Genomic DNA, 27,476 nt, shown 5'->3' on the forward strand with positions numbered 1-27,476 from the left:
TAAAACTGCATATTCTACTGAAGCACACATCAAATGGTTTAATTTGCATTTTGTATGTAAATTGTAATTTTTCAAGTTATGCGCATTCTTGAGTAAAATGCCTCCAGTACATTGGGTTCCTCAAGATAAAACTTTTTGGTGAAGAATGAGTTGTTTATGAGTATATGGAAAAGGTGCAGTTGTAAATTCTGGATGACGTGTTGCAGTGTGTTTAGAAGGCTTTTAGGAGGTGCAGAAATCCTTTCTGAGATGGGCACAGCAAGACGGTTTGACACAGTGCATAACATTCATCTAGAACAGGGGTTCCCAACCTGTTTTTATGCCATGGAGCTTTACCATTAACCAAGGTTGGGAACCCCTGATCTAATATCATTCAACATTGGGGAAACATTAATAAAGCATAAATAGAAGTAGATTGTGACTGCTTTAGATACAATAAGTAAGGGCAGCTGTTCTAATTAGTGAAGATCCAAGAGATTTAAAGTTTTAGATCAGAGGTTAGCAAAGAACTCTAGGAAATGATCATTGGGCAGTACTGAGATCAGTAGATAAATAACTATTGAAGTTACAAATTGACAATTCATAATTGCTCTTTCAACACTCAAATATCACTGCGTGAAACAAACAAAGTGTCAGGTTGATGGTATTTGCTAGATTACACAAAAACTTTTCAATAGTTATGGAGCCAACACAGATTGGAAGGAATTTCTTTAGCCAGAGGCTGATGGATCAATGGCATTCATTGCTATAGAGGGCTGCAGAGGCCAAGTTATTGGGTATATTTAAAACAGAGGTAAATGGGTTCTTGATTAGTAAGGGTGTCAAAGGTTACAGGGAGAAGGCAGAAGAATGGAATTCAGAATGGAATTAAATTAGCCATGATGGAATGGTGGAGCAGACTTGATGGGCTGAATGGCCTAATTCTGCTCCCATGCCTATGTCTTATGGTCTAACAGACTAAATTCCTAGCAGCAATTTATATGAACATTTGGAAAGATATTGACAACATTGCATGTACAAAAATTTATTGTGTATAAAGCTACAGTGATTAAGGACATTGAGCAAACTGTAATGTAATTGGGAAGTTGGAGTACTTGAAATAAATGTAATCCAGTTAAGGAGTTATTGAACAGAATCCCACAAGTGTCAGGGATTAGAATTTTTGTAAGTGAGCTGTATAATCAAAGTATTTAAATGTTTACCAACGTAATTTCATTGAATAGAACATTAGAGCAGTAGAGCGTAGTGTAGTGATGTCTAGGTAAAATCTTTAAAACTAATTATAATGCACAGAAGTAGAAAGTGACAAAGGAATTGGTAAATTGGTTTATTACTGTCTCACGTATGGTGGAAAAATTTGCATACTGTTCCTACAGATGAATTAATGATAGCAGTGCATTGAGGTAGTACAAAGTAAGATAATAAAGTGTTACAGTTACAGAGAGAGTGCAGCACAGGTAGACAAAAGGTGCAAGGCTATGATAAGGTATATTGTGAGGTCACATGTCCATTTCTTCACACTGTAATTGATTTTAAAATACACATCATTCATGATGTGCATAGAGTGAGGATATGGGATTGGAATCTGAGAGATTTGTAGAAAACAGAAATGACCATGAGTGGATGGGTAAAATGAAGCCATTTTGAAAAGGTAAAAAGGCTGTGAATATTCCAGTCAGTACAGCATAACATCATCTTACTAAGAGCCAAATATGTACAAAGCTCAGTAGCAAAGTACAGATATTTATCCCAAAGCCCAGATGGTAATTATCTAATTTACTATTTACCCCCATTGTCCTAGGAAGGTGAGACTGAGCAAACTGACTGGACTCTTGTTTAGATTGTTCTGTAAGCACTGAATTTTATGCTGATAGTTATTACACCTTCACTTTACTTTATGTTCCTGTCTGCTGGATTTCATTTTCACTCTAATCTTTGACCTGCCTTGTTTAGTTCTGTAAGTCACATTATCTGCTTGATATGGTGTTCTGCATCTTTAATAACTTATTTATTTCTTCAGGTGAAGAAAGCCTTCTTTGCTTTGGTGGCAAATGGCGTTCGGGCAGCACCACTTTGGGAAAGTAAAAAGCAAAGTTTTGTAGGTGAGTAAATGTAGTTGTTGAACCACTGGTGGGTAGAAGCATTTAAAATATTTTTATATATTTAATGTGACAAAAGCAAAATGGTACAGGTGCTAGAAATACAAACACAAATTGCCGGAAATGCTCTGCAGGTCAAGCAGCAAATGTGGAGAATAAAGTCATTAATGTTTTGGATTAGTGACCTTTCATCATAATCTACTAAAGTGCATTTCTGATTCTTCAAACAGAAGGCAGTATCATTGTCATTTGAAACGCATTTAGGCAGCCTCTTGAGTAAGCACTTTGCAATTATGACTGTGGCTGAGCATAGCTCCAGTGCCGTATTTAAGTTCACTGACAACACCACTATTGTTGGCTGAATCAAAGATGGCAATGAATCAGCATATAGGAAGGATATTGAAAATCTGGCTGAGTGGTGCCAGAGCACCAACCTCTTACTCAATGTCAGCGCGACCAAGGAGCTGATTATTGACTTCAGGAGGGGGAAGCCAGAGTTCCATGAGCCAGTCATCATCGGCGTATCAGAGCTATAGAGGGTCAGCCCCTTAAATTCCTCAGTGTTATCATTTCAGAGGACCCATCCTGAGCCCAGCACGTAAGTGCAAATGGAAGAAAGCATGGCAGCACCTCTAATTCCTTAAAAGTCTGAGAAGATTCGGCATGACATCTAAAACTTCGACAAACTCAGTAGATGGGTGGAGAGTATATTGACTGGCTGCATCACAGCCTTTTATGGGAATACCAATGCTCTTGAACGGAAAAGCCTACAAAAAATAGTGGATATGGCCCAGTCCAACACTGGTAAAGTCCTCCCCAACATTGAGCACAAAGCTGCATCCATCATTAGGAACCCCACCACCTAGGTCATGCTCTCTTCTCATTGCTGCCATCAGGAAGAAGGTACCGGAGCCTTAGGACTCCCACCACCAGGTTCAGGAACAGTTATTACTGCTCGACCATCAGGCTCTTGAACCAGAGGGGATAACTTCACTCCACTGCACTCACCCCATCACTGAACTGTTCCCACAACCTATTGACTCACTTTCAAGCACTCTTCATCTCACGTTCTCGATATATATTGTTTATTTATTTAATTTTATCATTATTTCCTTTTTGTTTATTTTTGTACTCGCACAGCTTGTTATCTTTTGCACACTGGTTGTCCGGCCTGTTGGTGTGATCTTTCATTGATTCTTTTTCTTGTCTGGTAATTTCCTTGTTGTTGAAAAAGTTGTATTAGAGCAATATAATAGCTTAGCAGAGTGGACAAGGTTGACATTCAAGCGTGACGTCTACTCTGCGAAAAGTGATTGAGATTTTATGCTGGTAATTTATATGTAGCTGTTCTCCATTGTATCTGTTTAGAGAAACACTGTGCTTTTATTGAGATTTTTGTTTTCTCTGCTCTTTAAATAGACTTGGTTTTCAGAATCAATTGACTTTATTTCTTGTACAATGGACTACCGGGAATCTATACCCCCACTTCTCATGCCTGAAACACTGATGTCAGTGAAATGTACCAAGGGAATACTGCACATTGGTATTTTTTATATAAATTGACAATCTTGTGCCTGAAGCTGCCAGAGGTTTCAATATCAAATCATTCTGGCATTGTTGCTGCCAATTTTACTTCACAGATCTCTTCTGTGTGGTGCTGTTTTTCCCCATCTTAACATTCTTTGACTTACAGAAATTAGTTTGAGGGGTCTTTTTTTCCCTTTGTGGGTTTCTTTAAACGTCATTATCTTCACTTTGTGCCAGGACTGGATCTTAGGATGCACTATTTATTTCCTAAAACCAGTGGAAAGGTAAATAAAAGTTAGTTAATAGATTCTTTTAGTTTGAATGATGACCATCCTACATCGTGTCAGTGGGGTTTGAACAATATGCAGTGTGATTTTATTTTCAAATAACTTGTTTTAATTTGAATGCATCTTTCTCTTAAAAATGTCAATGAACAACACACAATCTACAATATTAATTTGCTATTTTGCACGCTATTTGGAATTCTTGTTGAACAGTATCTTGATTTTTAATATCAAAACTGAACAATGTTCTCTGGGCATTCAGATTTCCTTGAGGAGCACAGAATTTACTTTAGATTTCCACACTCTTTGCAATGCCCTCAGTCGGACTAAACTTGGAAACTTTCCATGTCACAGATTGGAAGAAAGTGCTATAAGTTAAATAAGAGTAAACAGATATAGTCCATTTAACCGTTTATACTGTCTTTTTGTAGCGTGCAAAAACATGCTGGATCCTCTTTGAGATTCATCTTGCTGTGTGAGTCTTCCACAAAGTGGTGGTCTTTGTGCCCTGGCTTCTCGAGAGAGACATCACGATTATTGAGTTGCTTACCTGGTGCTTTCAGCATTTCATCTGTGGCCAAAGAAAAAAAGGGCTGGGGGACTGGGTTTAGACTGGGTTTAGTCAGGCACTGGATGGCGTATTGGGAATCAAATTCTGTCTATTGTGTCTTAGATTTATCCACGTTACTCATCATCTGTGTTCTTTTTACTTGCCTGCTTAATACATGTACAGTATGTAGTCTCTGTGTCCACTTACCTTCCCAGGTTTGATTCTATCCTTGGAAGCTAATAATATGATGTAAATAGCTGATACCTCTGCACTGCTCCTCACGTAAACACTCCCCACTACTAACAACTTCCCAGCCTAAAAATAATAAATCTCTTGACTTCTGATCAATTCTCTATTTATGAGAACTTATACTTCCCGCCTTGCAATTAGCCAGTGCTTTGATTGACCATTTTTATGGTGTGTTTATTGTGTTTTCTGTTTTGATGCCAAATACATAATGTTTGTTTATGTGTTTGCAGAGCAGAGTCCATGGGCTGAATAGCCTAATTCTGTTCCCATGTCTTGTGGTCTAAGTATTTCATTATCATTTCTCCTGATTCTAACCTCACCTCTGCAAGACCAGTGTTAACTTTACCTGCATTCTTCTAGATCTAGTTTCTTATCTCGCATGACTCAACAAGTTTCCAGACCATACTTTCAACAGTGGTAGCAGAAAAATATCCTTGCTAGTTATTATGAGGCAATTTATTCATGATTTGCAAATCATGTACACATAACATGTCAAAAAAATTGAAACACCAATCAGATTGTTCGCCTTTCTATTTAAGTTATAAAGGGGACTGGTTTTAGTACTCTTACAGCTGAACAAAGCCATGGTTGAGCCACGCCTGAACTTCAGTGTATGTAGGGCTTGAATTTTTGGGAATTTAACAAAATTGTCCTCTGGGCTTCTGTGGGAAATGGACTTTTTTCCCATCCGTATCATCAGCTGTGTGGAATTTAAATTTTTGCCCACTTCTTGACTTTGTTTACCCATGGCATGAGGATGTTAGTAAAGTCCAGAAGAGAAAGATATGAGCCTGAATGTGATCCACCCAGTCCAAATTGATCTGTGTTTTGGGAATTCAGATAAACAGTATCCATCAGAGACTGGGGCAGTGGACGGAATGACTGATCATTAGACCGTGTAAAAAGCTTTCTGGGGGAGGCTGATTGTTGAGGAAGTCAGTGTACTCCTGGGTGCTTAGTAATTTAAAAAGCAATTCCTCACCATTAGTGATTTTCAATAACAGCTTTAAGGTTTCTTTATTTTTTTTATTCCATGATGGTTAGACCATCATTGAATAAAACAAACAGCAAAGAATATATAAAGCAGGGGTTCCCGACTTGGGGCCACAGATCCCTTGCTGAATGGTATTGGTCCATGGCATAAAAAAGGTTGGGAACCCCTGATAAAAACCCAAATTCTACATGAATCAAGCCTTAATATGGTACTTTTGCTTCTTAGAACTTCACTGCACAGAAACAGCTCCTTTAGCCCAAGATGTTCTGAACTAATTAAACATGTCATTGAATGTCTAACTAAGCTTATTCTTTCTGCGTACCTAGTGTCCATATCCCTCCATTTTCTGCACATTCATGTGCCTATCTATTGTATTTGCCTCCACAACCACCCTGATCCCACCACTTTTATGTGCATTAAAAAGTACTTGATCCGCACATCTCTCTTTAACATCTTTCTCACTTTGAATGCATCCCCTCTCATATTAGACATTTGATCACTGGGAAAATGTCTATGAATTTCATATTCTTAAACTTCCATCAGGTCTTCCCTCTACCTCCACCATTCCAGAGCAAACAGCTGAAGTTTGCCAAACTCCTGGCATGTACCCTCTAATCCAAGCAGCATTCTGGTAAACCTCTTTTGCACCCTCTCCAAAGCCTCCACATGTTGGACTTGTATACATGAGATATTTGAAGCAGAAAGGTATTTTGGTCTTCAGAATGTGAGAGGAAACTGGAGCACCTGGAAGAAACCTACACAGTCACAAGGAGAAGGTTCAAACTTTTTACAGGCAGTGATGTAATTGATAGTCACCGGCATGGCAAAGAACCATGCTAACCACTACATTAATCACACTGTCTCTTAATTTTATTACTTTACCCAATTTTGGTTTAAGTCTGTTGACCTAAAATCTTAACTGTTTCCCTCTTCACAGTTGCTGCCTGATCTGCTGATTCCTCCATGTATTTTCTATTTTTGTTTCAGATTTTCACCAAAAAATACTAAATGGTCATTTCTTCATTGTTCTTTGAGAAAACCTGCAAGAGTTTTTGCTCTAAATAACACTATGAAATAGTTATTATGCTACTGAGAAGCCTGGACTATGTAAGCCAGTTCATTCAAATTTAGGGACAATTACATTTCTTTCAGTATAAAATTCTGACTTGCTGTGGTTCTGAACTTAAATCTTAGTAATTTCCTTTATACTTGAGCCAATAGCTTTTGAATTGTGTTGTATATACAATCAGAGGCCACTTTATTAGGTATACACCTGTACACCTGCTTGTTAATGCAGATACCTAATCAGCCAATCGTGTGGCAGCAACTCAACACATAAAAGCATGCAGACATAGTCAAGAGGTTCGGTTGTTGTTCAGAATAGAGAAAAATGTGATCTAAGTGACTTTGACCGTGGAATGATTGTTGGTGTCAAATGGGGTGGTTTGAGTATCTCAGAAACTGCGGAACTCCTGGGATTTTCATGTACAACTATAGAGAGTTTACAAAGAATGGTGCGAAAAATGAAAAAAAAATCCAGTGTGCGGCAATTCTGCGGGTGAAACTGCCTTGTTAATGAGCGAGGTCAGAGGAGAACGGCCAGACTGGTTCAAGCTGACAGAAAGGTGACAGTAAATCAAATAACCACATGTTACAATAGTGGTGTGTAGAAGAGCATCTCTGAATGCACAGCATGTCAAACCTTGAAGTGGATGGATGCAGGAGGTACCTAATAAAGTGGTCACCAAGTTTACATACATGAGATATTTGAAGCAGAAGGATATTTTGGTCAGTTAATCTTTGCTAGTCATTATGTCATCCAGGAAGTTTCTTGCGTTCTTGTGTACGTTCCCACTACCTTATACCATCTTCGACTTCATGCTTTTCTTTCTCTTCCCCCCCCCCACTTTTGTACTCCTTTTAGTTAGTTTCTTTTCAGAGCAAACAACTGTTTTGCTTCCGCTATGTTGTGTGATGCTGAGCTGCATGTTCTAACCATTCTTTTAAGAGTGGAAATTTCTCTTTGCTGCTCTATTGGTTTTATGAGTCATTGGCTAGTTTTGTAGACTCTTGTGTGGAAAAATTCTGGGTAATCATTACCCGATGCACAAAGATCATCTCAACAGTTGCCAACTCCATCTGGTAATTTGCAGTGATCCATCGATACAAGAAAATTTAGACAAACTGGTGCAGAACATTTAAAAAATCGGTTGTTAAGCAGGGAAAGAAGGTTGTTCAAACGGTTCTGTATCCCATACATTTTAGTAGCTTTTCTTAATTAGTTTCTACTTTGTACTGCTTTAGCAAGTTGAGGAAACTTCATCTGCCAGAAAACCTGTCTCTATGTCCAAGCCTACTCAGTAACACAAGTTATTTTGTAAATCTAAAACTAATTGAATTAGAATGAGCTTTTATTTAATATTATACTGAATTCTAATTAATTAATTGCATTTCCTGTACCGTGAATATTTGCCAACCGGTGTAGTATTTGATCATTGCTCAGCATGATCAAAGAATTAAATGGTCAGCTAAATTTTATAGTCTTAATAAATCCTCTAATCAAAGTTCAAAGTAAAATTTATTATCAGGGTACATACATGTTACCACATACAACATTGAGATTCTTTTTCTAGCGGGCATACTCAGCAAATCTATAGAATAGTAACTAAACAGGATCAATGAAAGAACAAGAGCATAGAAAGCAGCAAACTGTGCAAATGCAAATATGAATAAACAGCGATAAATAACGAGAGCATGAAAGAACAAGATAAAGAGTCCTTAAAGTGAGATCACTGGTTGTGAGAACATCACATTAGATGAGTGTAGTTATCCTCTTTTGTTCAAGAGGAGTAGTATCTGATAGTTGAGGAGTAGTATCTGTACTTTAACCTGGTGGTGCAAGTCCTGAGGCATTTGTACCTTTTATCTGATGGCCCTGATTGTGAGGATCTTTGATGATGAATGCTGCTTTGCTATGACAGCGTTTCATTTAGATGTGCTCAGTGGTTGGGAGGGCTTTACCCTTGATGGACTGGGCTGAATCCACTACCTTTTGTAGGATTTTCCTTTCAAAGGCATTGGTGTTTCTATACCAGGCCATAATGCAGCCAGACAATACACTTTCCACTACACATCAATAGAAGTTTGTTAGAAGCTTTTATTGTCATGCTGAATCTCCGCAGACTCCTAAGGAAGTAGAGTCATTGTCGTGCTTTTTTTGCAGTTACGTTTATATGGTGGGTCCAGGACAGGTCTTCTGAGTTAGTGATGCCCAGGAATGTAAAGTTACTGAACCTCTGAAGTTTTTGATCAATGGGTTGAAGATTATTTGGAATCTCTGACAAACAGAACACACTTGACTCCATAATTCAGTTCAATTATGAGGAGAGTCTGGAGAGTTTAGATCTTTTCTGCCTGGAGCGAAGGAGGTTAAACATTCAGATTCATTTATCTATCACACATAGATTGAGACATTTAGTGAAATGTGTTGTTTGAGTTAACAACAAACACAACTTGAGGTTATGCTGGGCCAGCCCACTAGTGTCTTCGAAGTCAACATAGCATGCCCACAATGTTCAGTACAACACACAGCAACAACAACAGCAGCAAAACAAGCCCCTTTTCTCCCTCCCAACCAGCCACTCATACACACAGATAGGTCTCCAACACCAGGACAGGCTGCCTGCAGGCCTCCAAATTGATTGAGATGTATAAAATTAATGAGAGATGTTGATGGGGTAAACTGCAGGAGCTGTTTCCCATTATCAGATGTAAATTAAGCAGAAGAACATGTTTAAGTAATGAGGGAAGAGATTGGGGCTACGTCCACACTATGCCGGATAATTTTGAAAACAAAGTTTTTTCTCTTTGTTTTAACCCTCTGTCCACACTAAAACGGCATTTTCATCCCCTGAAAACGGAGATTTTCAGAAACGGTCTCCAGGGTGAATAAATCTGAAAACAGTGTAGATATGGTAAACGGAGCTTTTTAAAACCACTGTCATGACGTGCTACGACAGATGGCGGCAGCGCGGCATTTCATTGTTTTCTTCTTCTTCTTATTATTATTATTATTATTACTTTATTGTCGCCAAACAATTGATACTAGAGCGTACAGTCATCACAGCAATATTTGATTCTGTGCTTCGCAAAACCTAACAATTTCAGAACAGACGGCAACGAGACTGAAGCCAGAAGAGTTAGAAATGTACTCCCCAAATACTTCAATGCATAGCTTACTGAATAAGTAAGTATACTCACTTTGCCCTGTTTTCTGTCCTTGCTTATATGAAGGTAGGGACAGAAAACACCCTCCGCCACCTCCAGTTTAAATTCCATGCGGAATATTTTGGAGGATTGGGAACCAAGAACCAAGAACCAAGGTGGCTTACCTATTTATGCAAGTACTTCTCTGACAATAGATGTGTACAGCCTAATGTAACATTGTATGGAAATACAAGATAACACTGATGCAGACACTGATACATTTAACAAGGTGCTTTATTAATGCAACAGAGTTCGTCAGTTTTTCAATGTTCGTCATCAGCCGGCTCATACTGTCCGTGAACTCCCTGTCGGTTGCCTCCATATGCTCCAGTATTTGTTTTTTTTTAGTTTTAAGTCCTGCTGCGCGAGAGCCAAGAGCAATTCCTTTAAAGTTTGTCTATTCTGTAACTGGACAAACGCGCACCAAGTATACCGTTTCCTCTTGGCTTGTTTTCTGTGTGCTCTGTGCATGCCCAGTAGGAGGAGATTCACCCAAATATCCGTCTAATGGGGACAGAGATTTTTTGAAAAACGCTTAGTGTGGATGCCTGTCGTTTTTACTCAAAACCGATGTTTTCAAAATTATCCGGCGTAGTGTGGACGTAACCTTAGAGGGGATATAAGGGGGACTATTTTCACCTAGTGAGTGCTAAATACTTGGAATGCACTGACTAAGGGTGGTTAAATTCAGGTCATGGACAGCATTTACCACGTGTCTAGACAAAAATTTGAATTGCCTAGGCCTAGAAAGTGGGACAGGATCAAAATATAAATACAGGAGATTCTGCTGATGCTGAAAATCTTGAGTAACATGCAAAATGCTGGAGGAACTCTGAAAATCAGGTAGTATCAATGGAGGGAAATAAACAGTTGACTTTTCAGCCCGAGATGTTTATTCCCCTCCATAGATACTGCCTGACTTGCGGAGTTCCTCAGTATTTTGTGTTTGTTGCCCTGGGATCAAAACAGAAGGGTGCCCACAGCTTGGAGTGGAAGAGTTGGGCCAAGTGGCCTGATTCTGTGAGTCTTAAATTAAGTTTCATTTCTTACTCCTGTTTCATATAAAGATCTTCATTCTGTTGAGGCCCACTCCTCTACAGTGTGAGCTTATGAGCTTTCACAGATGGTTGAGCCTTTAATGAACACCATTTAGAGGAGAATTACTTTCAATATCTTGTTATTGTGGGATATTTTCCACGTTAAGAGAAAACATGGGATTTTCAGAAGAATCACTTCACATGAGTTAATAATATAGTGATATTCTGACACTGCTGGCTGCCCTTGCTGCTTGAAGGATCAAAGATAGCACAAGTAGAGACTCTCGGAGCTTTCCATCCCGCTAATGATAGAAGCATCCATTTAAAATCTCTTGTATATAGCAAAAGAGTAGTGTGTTAATAGAGGTGTTCGACCATCATCTTGCTGTATGCTTGAACAGATTTAATGAGCTAGTTGACCTTTTCCTGCTCCTATTTTTTTTTTCTCTAAGAAAAAGACTACAAAATTAGAAGACCTTGAGCAAAGTGAGCTAAAGAATTTTTTTTTTCTTTTGTGTTATGATCTTGCATTGTGAATGAGCCCTGTTATTGAAGGATGTTACAGTATAAGGAATTGATACTGGTTGTACTTATTTTTTTCTTGTGTTATTTTGAAGATGTATGCCGCTGCCTCCCAGCTCCAAGCTCCATCAGTCCCGGTTTATTTTTCTGATAACAGATGGCCTAGACATAAGGAGGATAGCTTTTTTCACATTCTGACTTAACCAGCATTTGTACCTTCTCTCATTGACCACCTGGGTTTCCTTAGTCTTCTGTGGTTGGCCCCATATCCTAAAGATGCGTTGGTAGGTTAATTGACTACTGCTCGTTACCATTTGGTGTAGCCTCATGGCAAAAAGAGTCAAAGAGGAATTCATGCGTGAATGAGTTACAAGGTAAAGGGACAAAAGTGGAAATATGACTAATTAGATTGCTTCTTTTGAAAGGGACCTGGGCCAAATGGCTAGCTTTAATATTAAGAATATTACAACAAAAGTTTTCTTCTTCAGAAGGGCAGCATGGCAGAGTAACAGTTAGCATAATGCTATTATAGCCAAGGGATGTTCAGAGGATATTTGTGTAGAGTTCTGCATAGGTACGCTCAAATGAGACAGGGAAGTCATGGTAGTGTACAGGAACTGTGATGTACAAAGGCTTTAATAAATCTAGTCAATAAGAAAAGGAAAACTTACAAAGGTTCAGAGAGCTAGGTAGTGTTAGAGATCTAGAAGATTATAAGGCTAACAGGAAGGAGTTTAAAAAGGAAATTAGGAGAGCCAGAAGGGGCCATGAGAGGGCCTTGGCAGGCAGGATTAAGGAAAACCCTAAGGCATTCTACAAGTACGTGAAGAGCAAGAGGATAAGACGTGAAAGAATAGGACCTATCAAGAGTGACAGTGGGAAAGTGTGCATGGAACCGAAGGAGATAGCAGAGATACTTAATGAATATTTTACTTCAGTATTCACTATGGAAAAGGATCTTGGTGATTGTAGTGCAGACTTGCAGCAGACTGAAAAGCTTGAGTATGTAGATATTAAGAAAGAAGATGTGCTGGAGCTTTTGGAAAGCATCAAGTTGGATAAGTCGCTGGGACTGGATGAGATGTACCCCAGGCTACTGTGGGAGGCGAAGGAGGAGATTGATGAGCCTCTGGCGATGATCTTTCAATCATCAATGGGGACGGGAGAGGTTCCGGAGGATCGGAGGGTTGCGGATGTCGTTCCTTTATTCAAGAAAGGGAGTAGAGATAGCCCAGGAAATTATAGACCAGTGAGTCTTCCTTCAGTGGTTGGCAAGTTGATGGAAAAGATCCCGAGAGGCAGAATTTATGAACATTTGGAGAGGCATAAAATGATTAGGAATAGTCAGCATGACTTTGTCAAAGGCAGGTTGTGCCGTATGAGCCTGATTGAATTTTTTGAGGATGTGACTAAACACGTTGATGAAGGAAGAGCAGTAGATGTAGTGTATATAGATTTCAGCAAGGCATTTGATAAGGTACCCCATGCAAGGCTTATTGAGAAAGTAAGGAGGCATGGGATCCATGGGGACCTTGCTTTGTGGATCTGGAATTGGCTTGCTTGCCCACAGAAGGCAAAGAGTGGTTGTAGACGGGTCATATTCTGCATAGACGTCGGTGATCAGTGGTGTGCCTCAAGGATCTGTTCTGGGACCCCTCCTCTTCGTGATTTTTATAAATGATCTGGCTGAGGAAATGGAGGGATGGGTTAGTAAATCTGATGACACAAAGGTTGGAGGTGTTGTGGATAGTGTGGAGGGCTGTCAGAGGTTACAGCAGGACATCAATAGGATGCAAAACTGGGCTGAGAAGTGGCAGATGGAGTTCAACCCAGATTAAGTGTCAGGTGGTTCATTTTGGTAGGTCAAATATGACAGCAGAATATAGTATTAATGGTAAGACTCTCAGCAGTGTGGAGGATCAGGGGGATCTTGGGGGTCCGAGTCCATGGAACACTCAAACCTGATGCGCAGGTTGACTCTGTGGTTAAGAAGGCATATGGTGCATTGGCCTTCATCAACTGTGTGATTGAGTTTAAGAGCCGAGAGGTAATGTTGCAGCTATATAGGACCCTGGTCAGACCCCACTTAGAGTACTGTGCTCAGTTCTGGTCACCTCACTACAGGAAGGATGTGGAAACCATAGAAAGGGCGCAGAGGAGATTTAGGAGGATGTTGCCTGGATTGGGGAGTATACCTTATGAGAATAGGTTGAGTGAACTCGGCAGAGAATGAGAGGTGACTTGATAGAGGTGTATAAGGTGATGAGGGGCATTGATCGTGTGGATGGTCAGAGGCTTTTTCCCACGCCTGACACAAAAGGGCACAGTTTTAAGATGTTTGGAAGTGGGTACAGAGGAGCTTGTCAGGGTAAGTTTTTTTACGCAGAGTGGTGAATGCGTGAAATGGGCTGCCGGCTACGGCAGTGGAGGCGGATACGATAGGGTCTTTTAAGAGACTCCTGGATAAGTACATGAAGCTTCAAAAAATAGAGGGCTATGGGTAACCCTAGGTAACTTCTTTCTTTCTTTTATTTTCTGGCATGTGCGTGCGAGTCTGTGCGTCTGCGTGTCCATGCGTGCGTCCGTGATGATGTCTTTTTCATGGCTTTTTACAAGGCGCGGAGTGAGTGAGAGAGAGACTGTGTGGCGGGCCACTCCTCACACAGACATTTTTGCAGTATTTTCCCTTTATTTTACGTGGTCGAGTTGTGATCTCGACACTCAACCCAGCACGGATGGAAAGCGTACTCGGGAGTGGACCCGACTAGTTTCAAACCTGGGAACCTCCGCTCCCAGGTCCGGCGCCACCAGCCGGCCCAACCCTAGGTAATTTCTAAAGTAAGTACATGTTCAGCACAGCACTGTGGGGTGAAGGGCCTATATTGTGCTGTAGGTGTTCTATGTTTCTAAATTATTTATTTTTTATTTATTTAGAGTTATTGTACAGCACCCAACAGGCCCCTATGGCCCAATGAGCCACCCAGCAACCCACCTATTTAACTCTAGCCTAATCATAGGAATTTACAATGAGCAATTAACCTACTAACTGGTACATCTTTGCAATATGCGAGGAAACCAGAGCACCCAGAGGAAGCCCGCGCATTCACTGAGAGGAACGTACAAACTACTTACAGATATCGTTAGAATTGAACCCCAAATTCCAACGCCCAAGCTATAATAGTGTCACGCTAACCGTTAGGCTAATGTGCACCCAAATGTCCTCATATTAGTCATTGGCTCCCTGAGAAAAAGGCGCTGGCTGTCCACTGTACCATCTTATACAACTCTATCAAGTCACCCCTCATCCAGCTTTGCTCCAAACAGAAAAGCCATACCTCACTCAACCTTTTCCATAAGATAGGCATCCAGGGTAAACCTATATACCCTCTCTAAAGCTCCTATATTGATGCTATAATGAAGCCAGCAGAATTAAACACAGTACTCCATGTGTGTGATCTAACCAGAGCTTTATAAAGCTGTACCATTACCTTGCAGTTCTTAAACTCAATTCCCTGAGTAATAAATGCCTTCTTAACAACCCTATCAACTTATGCAGCACCTTTAAGGGATCTATGGCCTTGGACCCCAAAATCCCTTTGTTTGCAAACTTTGAAGCCTTCAGAATTTAATATTGAATTTAACAATTTCAATCATCTCTTTTTATTTCCCTTCATTCTTGCTTCATGTCTCTGTTTTAATTTATTCCTTTTTTCTCCTCTCTGTCTCATAACTTCTGGTTTTGAAAGTAATTGTTACCTTGCCAAATCTGGGCATTTGAAGATGAGCAATAAACACTCACAATGAATGGAGAAAAAGTCTTTACGAGCAGAAATACTTTGTAGACATTGTACTTGGCAATATGAATGTCATGTATATCTCAAAATAGTGTATTTTTAAGATTGTTTTTGCATTGAATATTAGTAGGACTTCGGTTAAGACTATTTGGACTATCTTGGATAACATTGTCTACCTGGGTAGTATGGTAGCGTAGCAGTTACTGCAAATTGTTTTATGGCACCAGCAATTGCCAATCAGGGTTTGATTCCTGTCACTGTGCAAAGAATTTGTATGTTCTGTCTCTGATGTTTGGATTTCTTCCAGGTGTTACAATGCTCCCTCACATTCTACACACATATGGTTAGGGTTAGTGAGTTGTGGGCATGCTACATTGGAACTGGAAGTGTGGCGATACCTGTGGTCTGCCCCCAGCACAATTCTCAGACTGAGTTAGTCATTGATGAAAAAGCCGCTTTTCACTGTATGTTTCGATGTACATGCAACAAATAAAGCTAATCATTATCTTTATCGTATTGTTAATTGTCCACCCTCTTGCTTCATCTAAATTTTTAAAAACCAGCATTGAAACGTGTCCTTCAGCCCACCCAATCCAACAAATCATAAGGACTGATTTGCAACATTCTCATTTTATTTTCTCCATTCCATTGAATGGTTCCCTGGTATGATAAGATGGACTGTTGTCCCCATCATCTACTTGCAGTGCACATTTTCTGTAGATGTTACACTTTATTCTGCACTCTATTATTTTACTTGTACCACCTAATTTGTATGGATAGTATGTAGGACCTTTTTTTCTGTACTTAAAAGGCATATGTTAGTCTTGCGAGACCATGGATCTGCACCTGGAAAGTCTTCACTCTCCAAGGCGCAGGCCTGGGCAAGGTTGTATGGAAGACCAGCAGTTGCCCATGCTGCAAGTCTCCCCTCTCCACGACACCGACGTTGTCCAAGGGAAGGGCATTAGGACCCATACAGCTTGGCACCAGTGTCGTCGCAGAGCAATGTGTGATTAAGTGCCTTGCTCAAGGACACAACACATGTTGCCTCGGCTGGGGCTCGAACTCACAACCTTCAGGTCGCTAGTCCAATGCCTTAACCACTTGGTCACGTGCCCACACTTCAATAATATGCTAATTTTACAAACAACCCCCCCCCCCCCCCGATCTTACCACTTACATAAACCTGAGAGACAGTTTACAGTAGGGAATTACTTAATAACCTGCGGGTTGAGTCTGTGGTGAGGAAGACAAATGCAATGTTAACATTTATTTCAAGAGGACTGGAATATAGTAGCAAGGATGTAATGTTGAGACTTTATAAAGCACTGATGAAGCCTTACTTGGAGTATTGTGAGCAGTTTTGCATCTCTTATCTTAGAAAGGAAGTGCTAAAACTGGAGAGGGTTCAAAGGAGGTTCACGAAAATGATTCTAGGAATAAACAGCTAGTCATATAAACAGCATTTGATGGCTTTGGGCCTGTATTCACTGGAAATCAGAAAAATGAGGGGTGACCTCATTGAAATTTATCGAATGGTGAAAGGCCTTGATAGAGTGGGTGTGGAGAGGATGTTTTCTCCGGTGGCAGTGTCAAAGACCGGAGAACACCCTCAGAATAGAGGGTCGTCCTTTTAGAATGGAGATGAGGAGGAATTTTTCTAACCAGTGAGTTTTGAAGCTGTGGAATTAGTTGCCACAGGCAGCTGTGGAGGCCAAGTCTTTATGTATACTTACGGCAGAGTTTGATAGAATCTTGATTGGTCAGGGCATGAAGGGATATGGGGAAGGCAGGAGATTGAGGCTGAGGAAAAAAAAATGGATCAGCCATGAGAAAATGGTGGCACAGACTCAGTGGGCCAAATGGCCTAAATATGCTCCTATATCTTATGACTTTATGGTCTTTGGGTTCTGAGAAGAAACTGCAGCACTTGGATGAAGCCCAGGTAAATCCACTTGGAGAGCATTAGAGGCCATGATTGTACTTGGATCACTGAAGTCTTGAGCTAGCAGTCTACCAACCTCATCACTTTCCTCTAATAATAGATAATTAATTGTGAATTAATCACAATTACTTTTTGGTATACAGATAACTTAATTTACTGGATTTACTTCTCCCTTTGATTTCTGCTTAACTTTGTATGGTTTTCCTTGCATTGGCTGAGACAAAAAGCTTCAGGATTTCACTGCTTTGTGTCCGGCTATTTTTAGACCTTTCTAAAGTCTCCTCGAGTTTCATTATTTTTCCTAAATGATTAAAGTGCTGAAATTTTTTATCTACTACATTTCTTGGAATGGATTCCACTGCATTAATCTTTAATAAGCTTGCATCAATAGTACTGCTAATTTGCGTTAGCTGCCTTATGACTCAGTGGCACAGGCGCTAAGCTATGCAGAGCAGTGAGCTCTCTTGTTAAATCCAAAGACACCAATGAGATAAATGTTATCAAATGGTTCCCATATCTCTAGGCTATGAAATTGACGGGGGGGGGGGGGTAGTGGAGAGAACAAGCCAGTGATTCTCCCTTATCTGGATAACTTAGCTCTATAGTCTCGACATTGCAGAAAAGCCACTTAATTGAAGTAGTGAGGTACTGGATAGCTCTCCACCTGGGAATCAAGTCCAAGTGCAAGTTTAATTATTCAATCATACATGAATATAGCCAAATGAAACAGTTTTCCTTTGGGGCCAAGGTGCAAAACACGTTACCCTCAGCACCACACACAATGGAATGCAGCAGGCCAGGCAGCATCTATAGGAAGAAGTACAGTCAATGTTTCGGGCCGAGACCCTTTGTCAGGACGAAGCATTTTGTGTGAGTTGCTTGAATTTCCAGCATCTACAGATTTCCTCGTGTTTACCCTCAGCACACTGCACATAGCGCATTTGATTATGATTGCAGAAAAACATAGTCACAAAGAAAAGTAATAATATAGCCCAAGTCCCTGAGTGGCATGACTGTAGATTGATGGTAAGTTGTCCTGGTCTAGCTTGTTCTTCCACCAAGCAAACACCGGAGGGTAGCACCAATGGGAGGGGCCAGCCCTCAACCCAGTACAGAGTACGTCCACAGAGGCCTCTGCTCTCTCCTACAGTTCCTTGGCGTCTCTTCAGACCACTGAGAAAGCCGAGCCCGTGGTGTGGGCCCAGTCCTCACCACAACCAAGGCAATGTAGCACCCCCCACCATCGAACTCACCAATGAACCAGTGAACCAGGTTTACGATATTCTACATTGCTAATGTCCAACAGGGTCTTGCGATCTCAGTTAAAGCATCCAAGACAGTCACTTGCACCACATGCTGTCTCAGCACAACAATGATGCGCAATAAGTCCAATTCCATCGCTACAGAGCAACTTGCTGATGGGTTAGTACTGGAGTACTTGATGTTAGTATCCAGCAGTGACTTGTGGTTGTAAAAAAAGTAGTAAAGGATGAACAAATACATCTTTGATTGGAGTGGCTGCTGCACCTGAGCATGCCACAATCTTAGCGGAAGAGGATTATGATCTGTCCTCTTCTCATAGCTTCCATTCTGGAGGAGATACAGAATCCTGCAGATGCACACTCAAAATTTTAGGAACAGCTTTTTCTCCTTTGCCATCAGATTTGTAAATGGTCCATGTACCCATCAATTTACTTACTGCCCAGCATGCCTCTTGATATTTAGGATAGCAAGAAGTGTCCCCCATCTTATTACTTACATTATTATTATTTTTCTCCATCTCTGTCTGTCTGTCCTTGGCCATCTTTCCAGAAACCAATATTGGTCTTGGTCTTGGCAATGTTCAGGGCTTCCTTGATTGTGCCAGTAGTTTCTTCTTGGTTTTCACTACTGTCAACGATATGAGTCCAGGGTGGAGACTCAGGAATACCGTTGCACACAGATGTAGAAGGATTGCTGCTTCCGTAACACTCTTGTTTGACCAGTCAGAGTTGAAGCCCTGAGGTGACCCCCTGAACCTGGAGGACCAGTGGATCACTCATAGTCTGACCTCTACCATTTGACCTGTTTGGCACTGGTGACCATACCAAGAGTCAAAACATAAAACTTTGGCTCTCTGGTCATTGAGGCTCAAAAGTTGTGGTCCTCTTGGAGGAACCCATCAACATTATTTCGCTATCCCTTTTTTTGGCATTATATATTTTTGACTTATTGTAACTTGTAATTTTTTATGAGTTCCACAGTATTGAAGCCATAAAACAACAAATTTCATGACATAGAGTTGCAAGAAGAAATTTGTGAGCTCTTTGCAATTACCTGGTTTTAGAAACATAGAAAACCTACAGCACGATACAGGCCCTTCAGCCCACAAAGCTGTGCCAAACATGTCCTTACCTTAGAAATTATGCATAGCCTTCTATTTTTCAGAGCTCCATGTACCTGTCCAAGAGTCTCTTAAAAGACCCTATCGTATCTGCCTCCACCACCGTCGCCAGCAACCCATTCCCTGCACTCACCACTCTCTGCATAAAAAAAACGAACCCCTGATGTCTCCTCTGTACCTACTTCGAAGCATCTTAAAATTCTGCCCTCTTGTGCTAGCCATTTCAGCCCTGGGGAAAAAGCCTCTGACTATCCACACGATCAATGCCTCTCATCATCTTATACACCTCTATCAGGTCACCTGTCATTCTCCGTCGCTCCAAGGATAAAAGGCCGAGTTCACTCAACCTATTCTCATAAGGCATGCTCGCCAATCCAGGCAACATCCTTGTAGATCTCCTGTGTACCCTTTCTATGGCTTCCACATCCTTCCTATAGTGAGGCAACCAGACCTGAGCATAGTACTCCAAGTGGGGTCTGACCACAGTCCTATACAGCTGTAACATTACCTCTTGGCTCCTAAACTCAATTCCAATTCAAAAATTCAATCAGGCTCATATAGCACGACCTGCCTTTCACAAAGTCGTGCTGACTATTCCTTATCATATTGTGCCTCTCCAAATGTTCATAAGCCCTGCCTCTCAGGATCTTCTCCATCAACTTACCAACCACTGAAGTAAGATTCACTGGCCTGTAATTTCCTGGGCTATTTCTACTCCCTTTCTTGAATAATGGAACAATATCCGGAACCTCTCCTTTCCCCATTGTTGATGCAAAGATCATTGCCAAAGGCTCAGCGATCTACTCCCTCACCTCCCACAGTAGCTGGGGTACATCTCGTCCGGTCCCAGTGACTTATCCAACTTGATGCTTTCCAAAAGCTCCAGCACATCCTTTTTCTTAATATCTACATGCTCAAGCTTTTCAGGCTGCTGTAACTCATCCCTACAATCACCAAGATCCTTTTTGTTCTAAATACTGAAGCAAAGTACTCATTAAGTACTTCTGTTTTGTCACACTATTCTCTCATGTCTTATCCTCTTGCTCTTCACATACTTGCAGAATGCCTTGGGGTTTTCCTTACTCCTGTCTGCCAAGGCCTTCTCATGGCCCCTTCTGGCTCTCCTAATTTCATTATAAAGCTCCTTCCTGCTAGCCTTATAATCTTTTAACATCTGCTGGATGATGCTGAGGATGTTCTACGAGTCTGTGGTGGCCAGTGCTATCATGTTTGCTGTTGTGTGCTGGGGCAGCAGGCCGAGGGTGGCAGACACCAATAGAATCAACAAACTCATTGGTAAGGCCAGTGATGTTGTGGGGATGGAACTGGACTCTCTCACGGTGGTGTCTGAAAAGAGAATGCTGTCTAAGTTGTATGCCATCTTGGTCAATGTCTCCCATCCACTACATAATGTACTGGGTGGGCACAGGAGTACATTCAGCCAGAGACTCATTCCACCGAGATGCAGCACAGAGCGTCATAGGAAGTCATTCCTGCCTGTGGCCATCAAACTTTACAACTCCTCCTTTGGAGGGTCAGACACCCTGAGCCAATAGGCTGGTCCTGGACTTATTTCCTGGCATAATTTACATATTACTATTTAATTATTTATGGTTTTATTACTAGTTAATTATTTATGGTGCAACTGTAATGAAAACCAATTTCCCCTGGAATCAATAAAGTATGACTATGACTATTTTAGATCTCATTACCTAGCTTTTTGAACCTTTCGTAAGCTCTTCTTTTCTTCTTAACTAGGTTTACAAAAGCCTTTGTACACCACGGTTCCTGTACCCTACCATCCTTTCCCTGTCTCATTGGAACGTACCTATGCAGAACTCCACGTAAATATCCCCTGAATATTTGCCACATTTCTTCTGTACATTTCCCTGAGAATATCTGTTCACAATTTATGCTTCCAAGTTCTTGCCTGGTCGCCTCATATTTCCCCTTACTCCAATTAAACTCTTTCCTAACTTGTCTGTTCCTATCCCTCTCCAATGCTATGGTAAAGGAGATAGAATTGTGATCATTATCTCCAAAATGCTCTCCCAGGGAGAGATTTGACACTTGACCAGGTTCATTTCCCAATATCAGATCAAGTACAGCCTCTCCTCTTGTAGGCTTATCTACATATTGTGTCAAGAAACCTTCTTGAACACAGCTAACAAACTCCACCCCATCTAATCCCCTCACTCTAGGGATATGCCAATCGATGTTTGGGAAATTAAAATCTCCCACCATGACAACGCTGTTATTATTACACCTTTCCAGAATCTGTCTTCCTATTTGCTTTTCGGTGTCCCTGTTACTATTGGGTAGTCTATATATTAAAAAAACACCCAGTAGAGTTATTGACCCCTTCCTGTTCCAAACTTCCACCCACAGAGACTCTGTAGACAATCCCTCCATTTCTTCCTCCTTTTCTGCAGCTGTGAAACTACCTCTGATCAACAGTGCCACGCCCCACCTCTTTTGCCTCCCTCCCTGACCTTTCTGAAACATCTAAAGGCTGGCACTCGAAGTATCCATTCCTGCCCCTGAGCCATCCAAGTCTTTGTAATGGCCACAACAGCATAGCTCCAAGTACTGATCAAAGTTTTCTGCACTAATTACTCATAAAATGTGGACTGATCTTCATTTCAGTCACAATAACAGACAAACACAATCTGCCTCCACTAATAACATAGAAACAACGGTACTTTTCATGTCTTTATTGAACATATTGTTTAATCATTCATAGTACAGGCTGGACAAAGTATGTGAACTGTTGTATTTAATAACTGGTAGAACCTCCTTTAGCAGCAATAACCTCAACCAAATGTTTCCTGTGACTGCTGATCCGACTTGCACAATGGTGAGGAGGAATTTTAGACCATTCCTCCATACAAAACTGTTTCCGTTCATCAACATTTGTGCGATACCTTGCATGAGCAGCCCGCTTCAGGTCATGCCACAGCATCACAATTGGATTAAGGTCTGATCTCTGACTTGCCATTCCAAAAGACAAATATTCTTCTTTTTAAACCATTCTGTTGGTGATTAACTTTCATGTTTCAGATCATTGACTGGTTGCATTATCCAACTCCTATTAAGCTTCAGGTGACAGACTGCTACCCTGACATCCTCCTGTAAAACTTCTTGATACAATTTTGAATTCATTGTTCCCTCAATAGTTGCAAGCTGTTCAGGCCCTGAGATAGCAAAGCAGCCCCAAACTATGATGCTCCTTCCACCATGCTTCACAGTTGGGATGACATTTTGATGTTAGTGTGCAATACCTTTTCCCTCCAAACATAACAATGTGCATTTCTGCCAAAAAGTTCAACTTTTGTCTCATCTGTCCACAGAACATTGTCCCAGAAGCATTGTGGAACATCCAGGTGGTGTTTTGCAAACTTGAGACATGCAGCAATGTTTTGTTTTGGAGAGCAGTGGTTTCCTCCGTGGTGTCCTTCCATGAATACTGTCCTTGTTCAGTGTTTTTTTATATAGTGGACACATGAACCAGAGACTTTAGCAAGTTCCAGAGATTTGTGCAGGTCTTTTGCTGTTATCCTTGGGTTCTTTTTCACCTCCTTCAGCATTGCACATTGTGCTCGTGGTGTGATCTTTGCAGGATACTGACTCCTAGTGGGAGCAGCAACAGTTATGAGTTTCCTCCCATTTGTAGACAGTTTCTTTTACTATGGCCAGATGAATACTCAGGTCTTTAGAAATGCTGTTGTAGCCTTTTCCAGCTTCGTGTATCTCTATAATTCTTCTGAGGTCCTCTGGTAGTTGTTTTGATTGCGGCATGGTGCACATAAACAGATCTTTCTTGAGAAGAGCAGGCTCTGTCAGTAATCTGACTTTGTGTATGTTTGTATAGGGCAGGGCACCTCAACAACCCACACCTCCAATCTCATCTCATTGATTGGAACACCTGATGCCAGAGAGCTTTTGTAAAAGGCATCACACCAGAGGTTCATATATTTTTTTGGACATGGACTATGATTGATTAAATGGTGTACAAAGTATTGACGTGGTGCAGTACAATTGTTTGTGTGTTATTATTTTAGGCAGATTGTTCTTGTCTATTATTTTGACTTGGATGAAGATCAGGCCACATTTTATGTGTAATTAATGCTGGAAACCAGGTAATTGCAAAGGGTCCACAAACTTCCTTGCAACTGTACGTCAGTGATAATAGACTTGGTTCTGATTCTGAGGAGTCAGCATGGCTTTGTGCATGGGAAGTCATGCTTAATGAGCCTTTCAGGAATTTAGAAGGTCAGAAAAACAGATGAGGTTAAGAAAGTGGATATTGAGTATTTAGATTTTATAAAGCGTTTGACAAGTCCTGCATGGTAGGTCTGAAAGGTTAAGTCCTTTGGAATCCTGAGAGAGCTGGTTAGGTAGATTCCAAATTGACTTGGAGCTAGGAAGCATAGGTTGGTGGTTGAAGCGAATCGTAAACACAAAATAATCTGCAGATGCTGGGGTCAAAGCAACACTCACAACACGCTGGAGGAACTCAGCAGGTCGGGCAGCATCCGTGGAAACGATGAGTCGACGTTTCGGGCCGGAACCCTTCATCAGAACTGTAGAGGGAAGGGGCAGAGGCCCTATAAAGGAGGTGGGGGGAGGGTGGGAAGGAGAAGGCTGGTAGGTTCCAGGTGAAAAACCAGTAAGGGGAAAGATAAAGGGGTGGGGGAGGGGAAGCAGGGAGGTGATAGGCAGGAAAGGTGAAGAAGGAATAGGGGAAAACGCAATGGGTAGTAGAAGGAGGTGGAACCATGAGGGAGGTGATAGGCAGCTGGGGGAGGGGGCTATCACCTACCCGGACTCCATTTTGTCACCCATAGTGCAGTCCCTCCCACCTACATCCAGGATACATCCCATGCCCCCCACCTCTTCAGTAACTTCCAGTTCCCCAGTCCTTACCGCTTCATTTTCACTATGGATGTCCAATCCCTATACACCTCCATTCCCCATCAAGAAGGCCTCAAAGCCCTCCGCTACTTTCTGGATAATAGACCTCACCAGTTCCCCACCACCACTACCCTGTTCCAGTTGGTGGAACTGGTTCTCACACTCAATAACTTCTCTTTTGGCTCTTCCCACTTTCTTCAGACTAAGGGTGTAGCGATGGGAACTCGCATGGGCCCTAGCTATGCCTGCCTCTTCATTGGTTATGTGGAACAGTCTGTGCTCCAAACCTATTCTGGTACTGCTCCCCAACTTTTCCTTCGGTACATTGACGACTACATTGGTGCTGCTTCCTGCACCTATGCTGAGCTCGTCAATTTCATCGACTTTACTTCTAACTTCCACCCAGCCCTCAAATTCACTTGGTCCATCTCGGACTCTTCTCTCCCCTTTCTTGATCTCTCAGTCTCCATCTGTGGAGACAGACTGTCCACTGACATCTTCTACAAGCCCACTGACTCTCGTAACTACCTCGACTATACCTCTTCCCACCTCGCCACATGCAAAAATGTCATTCCCTATTTCCAGTTCCTCCATCGCCGCCACATCTGCTCCAAGGATGAGGTTTTCAGTTCCAGGACATCTCAAATGTCCTTTCTCTTTAAGGATCGTGGTTTCCCTTCTGCTGTCATCAATGATGCTCTCACCTGCATCTCCTCCATTTCCCGCACTTCGCCCCTCACCCCATCCTCCTGCCACCACAACAGGGACAGAGTTCCCCTTGTCCTCACATACCACTCCACCAGCCTCCGGATCCAGCACATCATCCTTCGCAACTTCCGCCATCTTCAACAGGACCCCACCGCTAAGCACATCTTTCCCTCTCCACCCCTCTCCGCTTTCCGCAGGGATCGGTCCCTCCGCGACTCCCTGATCCACACGTCCCTCCCCACGGATCTCCCACCCGACACTTATCCCTGTAAGTGCAAGTGCTACACCTGTCCCTACACCTCCTCTCTTGCCACCATTCAGGGCCCCAAACAGTCCTTCCAAGTGAGGCAACACTTCACTTGTGAGTCTGTTGGGGTCATCTATTGCATCCGGTGCTCCTGGTGCGGCCTCCTCTACATCGGTGAAACCCAACGCAGATTGGGGGACCGCTTCGTTGAGCACCTCCACTCTGTCCGTCACAACAGACAGGATCTCCCAGTAGCCACCCACTTCAACTCTGCTTCCCACTCCCATTCAGATATGTCCATACATGGCCTCCTCTACTGCCATGATGAGGCTAAACTCAGGTTGGAGGAGCAACACCTCATATACCATCTAGGTAGTCTCCAGCCCCTTGGTATGAACATAGAATTCTCCAACTTCCGGTAATTCCCTCCCCCGCCCTTCCTCTATCCCTATGTCACTCTGCCCCCTCCCCCAGCTGCCTATCACCTCCCTCATGGTTCCACCTCCTTCTACTACCCATTGTGTTTTCCCCTATTCCTTCTTCACCTTTCCTGCCTATCCCCTCCCCCACCCCTTTATCTTTCCCCTTACTGGTTTTTCTCCTGGAACCTACCAGCCTTCTCCTTCCCACCCTCCCCCCACCTTCTTTATAGGGCCTCTGCCCCTTCCCCCTACAGTCCTGACGAAGGGTTCCGGCCCGAAATGTCGAGTCATTGTTTCCACAGATGCTGCCCGACCTGCTGAGTTCCTCCAGCGTGTTGTGAGTGCTGGTGGTTGAAGGTTGTTTTCCGGAATGCAGATTGGTAATAAGTGGTGTGCTGCAGGGATTGTTGTTGGGACCCATGTCATTCATTATAGCGAAGGTTTGTATATAAATGCATGTAAAATATATGGTTGATATAAAATTGGGAGGTGTTATAGTGAAGAAGGTTATCATAGATTGTGGGTTGTCGGATTTGGTGAACCGGAATCAAGTTTATTCTCACTCACGTATATTGTGAACTTCATTGTTTTGTGGCAGCAGTACAGTGTAACACACACAAAAAAGCTGTAAATTACTTTTTTTAAAAAATTTTATTTTTATTTGGATAAGGAGTTCACAATTATCATGTACTTTTTTCACACATATAACCTTTTCCATTTTTTTATATGTATAAAACTACAATTATTTATACATTCTTAAGTACACATTGAGATGATATAAAAGCAAAATAAACATTTAAATAGATAATTATGTACTGTGGTAAATCTAACCTATTAGGCTAGGTAATGAAATTAGTTGTTAAGAAAAATGGTAATAATAGTTTCCATACAACCCTTCTGGACCATTTCCACTGGTCCAAAATGTTGCATACAAGCCTATATACCAACCATTGTAGGTGCTTATATCCCAATTTGTTCGTGCTTGTTCCTGCCCGCAGACATAATTATCCAATCCCTATGTACTTATTTACTTAATTTTTTCATTTTTTTTATCCCTTTCCCAAATCTTTCCCTTTACTTGTGTTAATTCTCTATTTTCCAAAAAAAAACAACAAACGTTTAGACTAGGGGTGCTTACGTTAGCAATATTACTGTGTTGATGAGAAGAGCAATATAAATCATTAGGAAAGTCATCTAAAGTCTGCTCGCATTGGGGTTATATATTCAATCCATTTATTCCAAATTCGATAAAATGTTTCTTTTTGAGTTCTCAGGGAGTAGGTCAACTTTTCCATTTTAAATATTTCCAAGATAATTTCGTACCAATCTTCTAATGTAGGTGGTATTGGATTTAGCCATTTTCTAGTGATTGATTTCTTACTTGCCGCTAAGAGGGCCTGCAGCAACTTTATATCTTCCTTCTGTTCAAGGAACAATACATGCCCCAAATAGAGCGTCTCAAAGTTCAGAGGTATCTGGGACCTAAGTACCTTAACTAATGTTCTATGAATACCTTCCCAAAATAGACTTAATTT

At 41.5% G+C, this 27,476-nt stretch overlaps 1 protein-coding gene across 7 annotated transcripts in view; it reads left to right on the top strand.

Annotated features, from left to right (window-relative positions):
• Positions 1–27,476, top strand: part of LOC134344521 (5'-AMP-activated protein kinase subunit gamma-2-like) — a 512,949-nt gene that overhangs the window by 405,522 nt on the left and 79,951 nt on the right. For all 7 annotated transcript variants that reach the window (XM_063044464.1, XM_063044467.1, XM_063044463.1 and 4 more), the window contains one exon: positions 2,021–2,102. In XM_063044464.1, coding sequence (XP_062900534.1) covers positions 2,021–2,102 — 82 coding nt within the window. The remainder of the gene's footprint in view (positions 1–2,020; positions 2,103–27,476) is intronic.

The sequence above is a fragment of the Mobula hypostoma genome, chromosome 3 (genome assembly GCF_963921235.1).
Source record: "Mobula hypostoma chromosome 3, sMobHyp1.1, whole genome shotgun sequence".
NCBI lineage: Eukaryota > Metazoa > Chordata > Chondrichthyes > Myliobatiformes > Myliobatidae > Mobula > Mobula hypostoma.